The sequence below is a fragment of the Notothenia rossii genome, assembly GCF_949606895.1.
Source record: "Notothenia rossii genome assembly, chromosome: 9".
NCBI classification, from domain to species: Eukaryota; Metazoa; Chordata; class Actinopteri; order Perciformes; family Nototheniidae; genus Notothenia; species Notothenia rossii.
In genome coordinates, this window is record NC_136907.1 from 44944455 (window position 1) to 44956533 (window position 12079).

Consider the following 12079-nt stretch of genomic DNA (forward strand, 5'->3'; position numbering starts at 1 on the left):
AAACCTTGTAAAGCCGGTCCCGCATGCTGGCTAACTCCCCTTTCGTGTATGTACAGCTCTCAACATGCCCAGACTTGTAGTGATTTTCACCTCGTTTTATACTTTTTCGGGTGGGACTTCGCCTCTCTATAGTCAGGTCGAACCAGATGACTGCGGGGCTAACGGTCCGTGTCTTCATGCTTATACGGTAAACCAGCATCGTTTGCTTGAAAGCATATAACTCTAACCACGCAGAACTAAACCCTCTGTGTTCCTCCGATACTTTTATTTTCTCTGATGTATCCATAGTTCGCTTGTCGAGCCGGGCGTCAGGTTATTCGCCTTCAAGAAAAGGCGCTGGTGCGGACCGTAGCAGGATATGACGCAAATTTTAGTTGACCTAATTAAAACCGTTTTGTTTTTTATTTATGTGTCACAGTATCACCTCAAAATACAAGATACCAAACATTTTCAACCATGCAACAAAATGTAAATAGTCCTACAAATACTTTTATTTTATTTCCTTCTTATTTTTGTCTAAGCTCAAGGGAGCCAGAGCAGAGGGCTTAAAGAGCCGCATGCGGCTCGAGAGCCACGGGTTGCCGACCCCTGGCCAAGGGCATCATATCAGCTAGAACCGCCACTGGCTACTCTCCACTCATCCACCCATCCATCTTATCTACTCCGAGCAGAAGGTGGCGGTAATACACCAAATCTTTGGTGGCCAGCCGCCATTGAAATAAAAAACAGAAGAAGAAGAAAATCCAACATGGCGCAGATGATGGGGCTATTTGGATGAGGGGAAGAAATGCCCCATACGTAATGGAGAATATAGCTAAAGCGATTAAAAAAGTGGAGAGGTGGTCATATAAATGGGGATTAAAAATGTCAGAAAGCAAGTCATGCTACATGGTATTTACAAACAAACGCAAGATTGATGGCCAACAGCTAACACTATATGATCGTCCAATGACAAAGGTGAATGAGTTCAAATACCTAGGACTGTGGTTTGATAGCAAATACACATGGAAAATGCATATTAATCAAGTGGAAACAAAATGCAAAAAAGTATTAAATGTATTGCGAACTGTAGCTGGATGCAACTGGGGCGCAGATAAACAAGCATTAATAGACATTTACAGATCAATTATGAGGTCCACAATAGACAACCCAGTCTCACAAAAAAACGTGTAATAACTACGTTGGTCCACAACGTAGGACGTAGTATTTCTACAAAAACGCCTCTGAAATTGTAAGATCCCTACGTATTTTTTCACCATTCATTCCAATGGCTGGCGTCTATGTCACGTGATCTTCACATTTCTCCCTGCAGAAAAAAAAAACATGGCCGAACTTCGTTTTATTCTCGGTGTAAAATGCCTATTTTAAAGTTAGTTTGGCCATTAAAATGCGTTTTGATGTCATTTGATGCGAGAAATATGAGTTGTTATTTCAGATTATGTGTGCAGTGGATGTACATGATCTTTGCTAGTTATTCCCATAAGAAATTTTACCATAGTACTTGTACCATAGTACCATGGTATATTTACCATGGTACATGTACCATGGTATTTTTGACAGATTGTACCATGGTAAAAATCATGGTATGTACCATGGTACATTACTATATGTGCAATGGAACAAATACCATGGTACTATAAAATATACCATGGTACTATCTGTCAAAAAATACTGTGGTACGTGTACCGTGGTAAATATACCATGGTACTATGGTACGAGTACTATGGTAACATTTCATATGGCTGTTGGAGGGCTTGATAACCCACTACCCCTGGCACCATAACAATTACCATGGTAAATACATATGTTCTTGTATTTGTGTCACACCTGTACCAAACTGTAGATACTGTAGAATGTACAATGGTAGGCTATATCAAATAAAAATAATGGACTGAGGCAAATACAAATAATACATGGACTCAACATGTATTTACATGTATTAACATTTTTAATTTATACTACCGAACATACAATATTGCATGAAAAAACATAATGACCTAATGTGGCCGAACAAATTGATTTTTTAAAAATGTTTTCCTTTTGAGGATCTTCGCCGAATTGCAGAGTTTCTGGCGTATGTAGCCCTTGATCTCCGCCTCTGTCTTCTCTTTGAAGACAGATTTAACTTCACCTAAAGAGAGAAAGAAATAAAGAAAAGGGGAATTAACAGATGAAGAGACAAATTACAAAAACAGACAGACAGTCAGGTAGACAGCAGGGATGCAAACTCATCAGGTATGAAAAAGGTGACAAGGATCCAAGCCCCCCGACCACCCCTCCCCACGGAAAATCGGCTTTAAATTTAGGAATAACAGATGATTTTAGCAGTCAGAATAACTAAAGCAGCAGTTGTAATAATAACAGAAACGCTAAAGAGTCACATCTAATAGAAATATATAAAAGCATTTATTTTAATTGTGTAGCAGTCAGTTTATAATTTTGGCAGCACTGTTGAGCATTTTGAAAATGCATTTTCATGCCTCTGTGCAAGGCTTAGACTTTCTATCTTTATAGCCACATGGTGTAAAGTAACTAAGTTCATAAACTCAACAAGTACTATACTTGGGTACAATTTTGAGATACTTGTACTTTACTTAAGTATTTCAATGTTTTGCTACTTTGTACTTCTACTCCTCTACAATTCAGAGGTAAATGGTGTAGTTTTACTCCACTCCATGTATTTAATACCTTTAGTTACTTTACTGATGTGGATGAATGATGTGAAATATAATCAAGTGTTAAATCAGACTTTAGTTCCACCTGGAGTAAATTCACAAGCTACCCTGCAGTATACAAAGTCATTCAAACTAGCTGCACCTTTACCAGCTTTGAGAACACTTTCATGATCAATCATTATAAAACATATCATATATATTATTCTGAAATGGACCAATCTGCACAATGACTACTTTTACTGTCGCTACTTTCACTATATTTTGATGATAATACTTTTCTACTTTTACTTGAGGAACATTTTGAATGCAGGACTTTTACTGTAACAGAGTATTCTGACACTCTGGTACTTCTACTTTTACTCAAGTACAAGATCTGAGTACTTATACTTTTACTCAAGTACAAGACCTGAGTACTTCTACTTTTACTACAAGATCTGAGTACTTATACTTTTACTCAAGAACAAGATCTGAGTACTTCTACTTTTACTACAAGATCTGAGTACTTATACTTTTACTCAATCACAGTTAAATCAACATACCTTCAATGATGCTCAAAGCATTCCTGAGGGAATAATTCTCCCTCTCCAGTGCAGCAACCCTTTCCTCCAACGTCCTCTGGTAACTATTTTTGTTCACCTCTTGGGCCTATCAAAAAGCACACCATTAAAAAAAAGAAGGTTAGGTTTAAAAGCCAGTGTGGAAAGTTAGTTCTAAATAAATGTACTTGTGTTTTGAGGATTTAGCAGCCAGGTATGTATTGCACAGTTTAGGTACATTTAGGTCACTGCACTTTGGACTTAGTATAAAACAGATACATACCTTCTGAAGATCCTTATATTTTTGGATAATGTCTGTGGATGACGATGACTCCGGCCTTGGTTTTTTGCTTGGTCTCTCCTGAGAACAGACAACAACATATATAAATATTTGTTTTTGTGTGTGGTTGTGTGTGTATCTTCATAAAGTGGTGGTGTTTCGATTTTGAATAACTCACCTCTGACTGTTCCACGTCGTCGTCCTCCTCCAGAAAAGGCCTCCTTTTCTTTGCCCTCTTGCCTTTTCCCATCGGCCCGGATTCTTCCAAAGGTTCTTTACCTTCAACCAGCCGGTTCCTCATCTTGAGGAGTGCACCTTTGTCATCTATTGGAAGCAACAAAGGTATTCAGCCTATTACTTTGTACAATCAATATATATATATATATATATATATGGATTGTACAAAGTATATATATATATATGTATATATATATATATATATATATATATAGGGTACATCAACATTTGTATGTGAGTCACATTGTCTGCTTACATGACAATATGTTGGTAATGATACTCTGTATAGGAAAATATAACATATGGTCATGCTACACCCATTAGTATACTTATGATACTTAGCTGATAATACCTATGTAGCCAGGTGATTTAAACTATTTATTAGTGGCAGCTGGAGAAACATATTTGAGGTGGGGCTGTGGAAGATGGGGGGATGGGGGCATATTTTATACCAGGGATCTGCAACCTTTTTGAAACTGAAAGCTATACCTGAAGGATAATGAACTATGGAGGGCTGCTTTTTTGATATTATCTTTCTGAAGAATATAAGTATATTTTTACTAATTACTGTTTCCAATGGGCGACACTTTCTTAGATAAAAAACCCTATTTTTTATTTGTAATAATAACTTTAGAACGGATTATAGAGCGCCTTTCATTTAACAGATATGAGGACGCTGATTGGCTGAAATGTGCTGCCATATTTTTCGGGTAGCAACGGTTAGCGGTTGGCTGGTGCTGCGCTGGGGTGCTTAATTCCCAGACGAGAGAGGGTAATGATAATGAAACATATAACGGTTTAGATTTGATATACTAAACAGTATTGTACTTATTATAAATATAAAACTTTCCATAGCACCTCTATTGACCAGCCGCCACTGCTATGTATTAACAAATAAAACATAGGCCTAACAACTGTTATAATCAGTGCTTGAATTGGAATAAAAAAGGTGCCAGTACTCTAAATCAGCAACAAGTATTTGGCACAAAGTCATAGTATATCCTATAATGCTGGTGGGTTTGTCTCTTTACTGTATATTTTAGAAAGGCTCACTGTACTTAAACAAAATGACTCAGGGTGCATCTGAGATTAGAGGGGGTGCAGTGGTAAAGTGCTATTTTTATAAGTGGGGAGTGGACCTGACACCCTCTAGTCTAGGGGGGTCCGGGGGCATGCTCCCCCGGGAACATTTTTTTTTAAATATTGAAGTTAGATGCATCAATCTGGTGCAATTTGAGAGAAAAATGAAGAGATATATGGATACCTCTCAACATCCATAATGAAACAACTGTAAACAGATTTACTTTTTCTTTATGGATATAAAAGAAAGTAAAGCTTGACTCCTACTGGCTGGTTAAATGACTCCTCGTCCCTGAGGCCACTACCAGTTTTTTGTGCCATTTTGCTGGATTTATTTGTCAATAGCGTCGCTGCACAAAGTGATAGCCCTCTAGTTTAAATCTACTACCCAAAAAGAAACATATGGAGATGGGTTACTATTTAAAAAAAATTGCAAATCTATTTGGGAACAGTGGAGCCGGGCCTCAAATCCTATGGGGTCCGGGGGCATGCTCCCCCGGTAAGATTTTTTTTTAAATGTTGGACTTAAATGCATCAATCTGGTGCATTTTGAGGGGGAAATAAAGAGACTACACCCCAATATCCAATAAGAAAAAACATTGAAACTTGTTTATTTATTTGTTTTTGGTTCATTTATAGTTGTGAGTGTGTCTGGGCTCCTGAATCGGCCTCTCCTGTCTCCCTCCTCTCCCCCCTGCTCCTCTTTGAGGCAACAGCAAAGACTAGTTTTAGCTCTCAACAAGTTTATCTTACCTTTTTTCACCTAGTTAACATTTTGTTTGTATTATTCATGCATATTTTACTAATCACTACCCCCTCAAATGGAAATATGTGTTTACATAAATGGTGACCGAACCGTTTGAGACCCACTGAGATAACTTAAACTAAGTTAACTATCTAAAGACTCAGAGAGTAATTTACCTCACCAGAGCTGTAGTTATCAGCCTCTCAGTCTGACAGCAAAGGACTCTCCCTCCACCTTGTTGTTGAAAAAGCTCCTTATATCCGTTAGCGCAGCTAGCTAGCACCAGATGCTAACAACAATACACGTAACCGGTGCGCGCGCTTTCTCGCTTGCTCGCGTCACACATACACCAACACACACCCTCCCGAGCTTGAATGACACACAGAGACCAATCGAGGGCATTAGTATGATCTGTATGAAAGTGGCAATGTCGGCAGGCCACGTCATGTAGACAGCCAGTCACCCTCTGTGAGGCAGAGTCAGACCCACATTTGCGCTGCGTTGCGTTTACAATATATACGTATGTTGCCGGCGGCTGAGTACCGGCATTTTACTGAGTACCGGCAAGGTGCCGGTACTCAGTAAGAAGTGCCGGTACCACATGGGTAAAAATCAGAAGTGCCGGTACTGCGTACCGGTGAGTACCGGCCCAATTCAAGCACTGGTTATAATGATAAGCTGTACATGTATGATCTATTTAAATATGCAAATTCACCGCCAGTTGATAACACTTTCGCAGTCCAAGCCATCTTTTTCCCATTTTGGGGCCACCAGACAAGATACTCCTTGTCCAATTCAGGATCGTACTCCCCCTCAATTAAGTTTAACCGGCCAACTTCGATTGTATCATTGCTAAATTCATAGAGCCCGTACATTTTTGTGTTCAAAAGTAGCACTAAGTAGTGGCAACAAAGTGATTACAATCCGGAGATTGCAGTTGGCACTGCGGTCTTTATCCTAGCAACGCTAGAGAAGCGGGAAGCGCGAGGCGAAAGTTGGGCACGCGCACGTCACCACTCACCAGCTACCCTCAGCGGCAGAATAATCCGTGCCTGGAAAAAGTTCTTTAATTTTGATTCTCATTCACAAAAAGAGAGAAAACCTGAGAATGTACAAAAGATATTTGTCAGATTTAGGTAGATATTCCCAGGACTACAAAACGGTACCGGAGGACCCGTATGGAGGTACAACTTGTGACAGGTAAGGACGGGCTTTCTCTTCATATTGGACGAACGGGATGAACTGCCAATATAAGACGTATTTCATTTGGTGGTTTTTGTCTCACATTACTGCATTCAACGAATTATAGCAGAGTATACTACAACATTTTGAAACATTCTTTAGATGTACATGTATAGATTCACTTCGTGTATACTGCTATTATTCCTATTTTGATAGCAGTAAGGCAATATGTAAATTACGTTATAAAACATATAAAATCAATATTGACTTAATGGTGTTATCTTTATTGCTACCCCCTTCCCCGTTAATGTATAGTGTTGGTCCACAGCGCAAACGTATTAGTTTAACAAAATCCGCATCTAAAATGGTGCCATAGATACGTTATTTTCCCCTGTGCAATTCCAGTCTCACATGTCACATGTCACATCACATCGTCATAAACAAATACCGGAAACAGATCGAAAACACTTTATTCCGAGTGTGCTTGCTTTTCTCTTTGGAGGTCATCACATAACAGCATTGTAATACACGATTCGGCTGTGTTAGAAATTAAAATCAATGTTTTAATGGGGAAATGTAGTTTAAACATGCCGTCAGTTTTAATGTTCTTTTATACTGAAAAACCAGAAATTCTTGTGCACAAGGAGTTAAGCTTTTATTCTGAAAATCCTTCATCTACGGTTAGCATTTATCATGTGGCTAATATACGATTTCCTAAAGAGGTGAATTTAGTAGCGAAATTATATGGAGTGGTGCAAACCGAAGCCTACTGATTTAACACTGCAACTATAGATGTCGAGATACTACCAGGCTGAATATTAAATGAAGGTACAGTTTATTTGAATACATTATTGTTTACAGACGAGAGTAGCATGTGACAACATCCGGAATGACCGGAAACCAAACGAGCCGAGAAGTATTTTTTAGAGTATAGAGAGCCGCAGTGACGCGTCCTTAAACCCGGAAGTAAACTCCTTCCGGTTCCTTCGTCTAAAACGCAATGCAATTTCTCCATAGGATTTTGGAAAATAGCTCGAAATAAGATCTGTGGTTCACACATATTTAAGAGATGTATCACATTTTGTTCAGCCGGATAATATCCACATGTCAACCCTACTTTTATAATTTTTGAATAATAAATCTAGTCGGCAGAAGCAAAATGCTAACGTTATGCTATAAACGAACTACAAGCCAGTACAGCAACAGGGTCGCACGACTTCAACGTCACGCCAACTTAAGATCGTTTTAACTGACTTGCACTGAAACTGCACTTTGAACATTTTAAACTGTATACCCCGGTTATCTAGGCCCGTTTTGTTTAATGTATACCACGTTTATCTAGGCCCTTTTTGTTTTATGTATACATGTCACACTGCGGGAAACGATATTTCGATATTTCTGGATGTATAACACATGTAGAATTTTTGACAATAAAGCTGAATTTGACTTTCGCGTGCTTGCATATTTTAACAAAGCTTTTCATTTTAGCCACACTGAATTTAACTAGAAGTCATGGCTGTGTTAATTACCAGTCTGATATCGTTTTACAAAGATGACAAGAAGAGTGTAGATAGAGGAGAGAACCACTACAAGTCAGGACACGTTACAGTGCAGCCTAGATGAAGGTGTGCTTACCGGTGTTGTCAGGGCTAGCATGAGGGACAAGGTTTATAGTGTCGGTGAGTAGTGATAGCAAGAGTACCGTTAACCTTTTAAGACCGAGTTAATTTATTCACATTAATTCCCATCAACAAATCAATTGTATGTGTCACATGAAATCTTTATTAGGCAAGGCAAGTTCATTTATATAGCACTTTTCAACACAAGGCAATTCAAAGTGCTTTACAAAAAATGAAAGACATTAAGAAAATGGCATTTAAAATCAGTCATTAAAAAGAAAAGCTAATAAAAGAAACATTAAAAGAAAAAATACATGGATAAAAGTTACAGTGCAGTCTAAGATATGAATAGTTCAATTAAAAGCAGCGACAAAAAGAAAAGTCTTCAGCCTGGATTTAAAAGTAGCCAGAGTTGCAGCGGACCTGCAGGTTTCTGGGAATTTGTTACAGATATTTGGAGCATAATAACTGTACGCTGCTTTACCATGTTTAGTTCTGACTCTGGGGACAGAAAGCTGACCAGTCCCTGAAGACCTGAGAGATCTGGATGGTTCATCATTTAGCAGGAGGTCAGAAATGCATTTTGGTCCTAAACCATTCAGTGCTTTATAAACAGCAGCAGTATTTTGAAATCTATTCTTTGTCACACAGGAAGCCAGTGTAAACACTTCAGAACTGGAGCGATGTGATCCAATTTCTTAGTGTTGGTAAGGACTCGAGCAGCGGCGTTCTGAATCAGCTGCAGCTTTCTAATAGATTTTTTAGTGAGACCTGTGAAGACACCATTGCAATAGTCCAGTCTACTGAAGATAAAAGCATGGACATGTTTTTCCAAATCCTGCTGTGACATTAGTCTTTTAATCCTAGATATGTTCTTTAGGTGATAGTAATCTGATTTAGTAACTGTTTTAATGTGACTGTTGAAACCAATAACTAATTTAACCCGCTGACAAGAGAGCCCACGTCCGAAGATCGTGACTGGCTGAGGGACAGACTCGGGGGCAGGTTTTCAGGAATTTCTTGGCTTCTCTCCCCCGAGCCAGAAGAGGAACACTACAGCTTGGAAACACTTACTGTTCCTGAAATTATCAAATCTGTTGGGCATCAGGGACCTGAGGCAATTGTGGCAAGCATGGCATTGTCTGAAGAGCAACAGAGGGCAATTCAGGTGGCTACCACTGGTCAGCGAACCAACCCAAACTGGCATTTGTTCAGGAAAGGAAAGTTGACTGCCAGCAACTTTGGAGCTGTCCTGAGGTCAAAGCGTGTGACTGCTTCCCTTATTGCCTGGGTGCTAGGGCAACAACAGGCCCTTGATGGTGTTTTGTCTGTACAGTGGGGGACTATGAATGAATGTGAGGGCGTCGGGGCATTCACCACTGCAACTCAGATGCAGGTTCATGAGTCAGATTTGTGACTCTCCCTATCAGGATTGTTGGGGACATCTCCGGATGGTCTGGTAGGGTCTTCCGCTGTGCTGGAGGTAAAGTGTCCCTACAGAGCCAGGGAAATGACAATTAGTGAAGCATTGCAAATCAAGGGCTTCTTTGTCAGTAAGGAAGGAGAAACATTCAGCCTGCGTGAGGAACATCCTTACTGGCACCAAGTGCAAGGTCAGCTTCACCTCACTGCAAGGAAGAAGAAATAAAAAAATTGTGAATTGTTTTTAATTTACATTTACTCGCCTTTGCAATGTTGTGGTTGTTAGAGAGTTAGGTTTCCTGTCAGCTCGTCTGTTGGGAAGATATAAAATATAGTTTCATGGAAGTCACACCGTCACATATACTGTAAGAGCATTAAGACATACAGTACATAGGCTAAAACAAAACATCTAAAGATATAACCTTGCACTTTGATAAGTCTCGTGAACATTTTCACTATTTTGACATTTTTATAGATGAAAATTGAACTAAAGAAATAAATGGTAGATTAATCCATATTGAAAATAGGTGTCAGCTGCTACACTAATTATAATAGTTATATTTTTCCTAATGAATTAAGATAAGATATTACTGTATTGATCCCAATTTGGGAAATGTTTGTGTTGCAGCAGCATAACAAGAAAAACAAAATATAAGTTATTATATATACAAAAGTATGTGAGGGATGGAATATTACATTGAATATAAATGTAAAATGTACATGTGATTTTACGTCCAAGAGAAGCTATGGAGCAGAGAGTTCTCTGCCAGCCAGAGGTGATTTGTTATTAGTTCAATATGTCAAACTGATTTCCCTGACTACAATCTTTAGTTACATGGTGAAACGTTATGCTGCTTGTACTAATAAGACTTATCATATAAGCCACACAGGTTTTAATAGGATGTATTCATTATCTTTACTTATGTTGCGGTCTTTTCAGCAGCGCCATCTCTATAACGGCGATACAGTCACTACCCATTATTTACATTTCACCGCGACATGGACAAAAATGTAACGTCAGCTTACCTCATGGCACGAATCCAGACTCTCCTTTGGAAAACATTGGCCGGGAAACAATAGAACAAGCACGTTTCATGCAAAGACCTGTGGCTGCAACCCGGAGCAAAGCAACAAACCATTGCGTAGCCAGTGTTGAAAGTGTGCCGGTCCTACCCGGTCCTTAGTACCGGTAAGAGATTTCCAGGCGGTCCGGAGGACCGGGAAGAATTGATAGCTCCACCCGTGGAATTTATACTACGAAGGGCAGATATTTTGGTTTGGATTACTGGTCTGGTCGTGTGTGTGTGTGTGTGTGTGTGTGTGTGTGTGTGTGTGTGTGTGTGTGTGTGTGTGTGTGTGTGTGTGTGTGTGTGTGTGTGTGTGTGTGTGTGTGTGTGTGTGTGTGTGTGTGTGTGTATTTTTGCGTTTGTGCGTATTGTGTTTGTGTCCCGGGGAAAACACTAACGAGAAACACCGGCTGCTGTTATGCCTGCTGTGACCTCAAGTTACTCCGTTCTTCGCTTGTAATTATGCCGTTACAAGCTTCTAAGTTGTATTTATCATCTGAATTTGCCGAAACAAGTTTCATATTCTGAAAGCCAAGACTTTGTTTATTAAACAAAACACCCGAACCCCGAAAAACAATTTTTTTACGCAAATCCACGTTTATTTTGAAATGAGCCGTTGCGACTTCCGACTGATTTCGATAGAGCGGGTCACATATTAGCTTTTTCCCACTTGATCAGAATAGCGGGAGGAGAAAAGAATGGAGTGACTGAATGACAGCTAGAAAATTAGGCTACGTGGTAATTAAAGCAAAAATGCAAACGACGACTCTTTAGATGTTTAAGAGAAAGGAGAGAGATGAAGAAACTCAGAATGTGCTTAAAATTTGAAAAACAACGCCCACAGATGACACAGGTGATGATGCTTATTTAGCCCAGAGAATGGACATGAACATGGCCATGATGAATATAATAAGTTAGCTAACTAGCAAACTGTATCTCTATATGGGGTGCCCAACCAGTCGATCCCCAGTCGATCTCGAGATGTCTAAAAGTAGAACAACAATATTCAGTTAATGTCCTACAACAGGGGTGGCCAAACTTTTTGGTTCAGGGGCCACAATGATGTATCAATGTGACAGCCGGGCCGGGGGGCATTGTTTGGTTCCGTCTTGATTCATGTCGGGCTGAGGGTTGTTTTAATCTCATTCTCCCGCGCGCGGGGTGACGTCCACGCGCAGCTGCGACGACCAGGGAGGAAGGGACTTTTCGCGGCGCGCGCGGCGTGTGGACAGTGGG

General features: G+C 39.7%; 1 protein-coding gene and 1 long non-coding RNA gene across 2 annotated transcripts; both read right to left on the reverse strand.

Annotated features, from left to right (window-relative positions):
• Positions 1–1997: 1997 nt before the first annotated feature.
• LOC307019883 (uncharacterized protein) lies at positions 1998–6214 on the reverse strand (the record flags this gene model as incomplete). The annotated part of the gene is made up of 5 exons (XM_079650986.1): positions 5730–6214; positions 3670–3815; positions 3495–3572; positions 3215–3320; positions 1998–2131 (listed from the first exon to the last, which is right to left on the reverse strand). Exons 2-5 carry the CDS (start codon positions 3790–3792, stop codon positions 1998–2000), a joined length of 441 nt encoding a protein of 146 aa, XP_079507112.1. The 5' UTR covers positions 3793–3815; positions 5730–6214.
• Positions 6215–7828: 1614 nt separating this feature from the next.
• LOC307018908 lies at positions 7829–10923 on the reverse strand. Its single transcript, XR_013802539.1, has 3 exons — positions 10803–10923; positions 10040–10087; positions 7829–9848 (listed from the first exon to the last, which is right to left on the reverse strand). It is a non-coding gene; the product is annotated as an uncharacterized lncRNA (long non-coding RNA).
• Positions 10924–12079: the final 1156 nt, after the last annotated feature.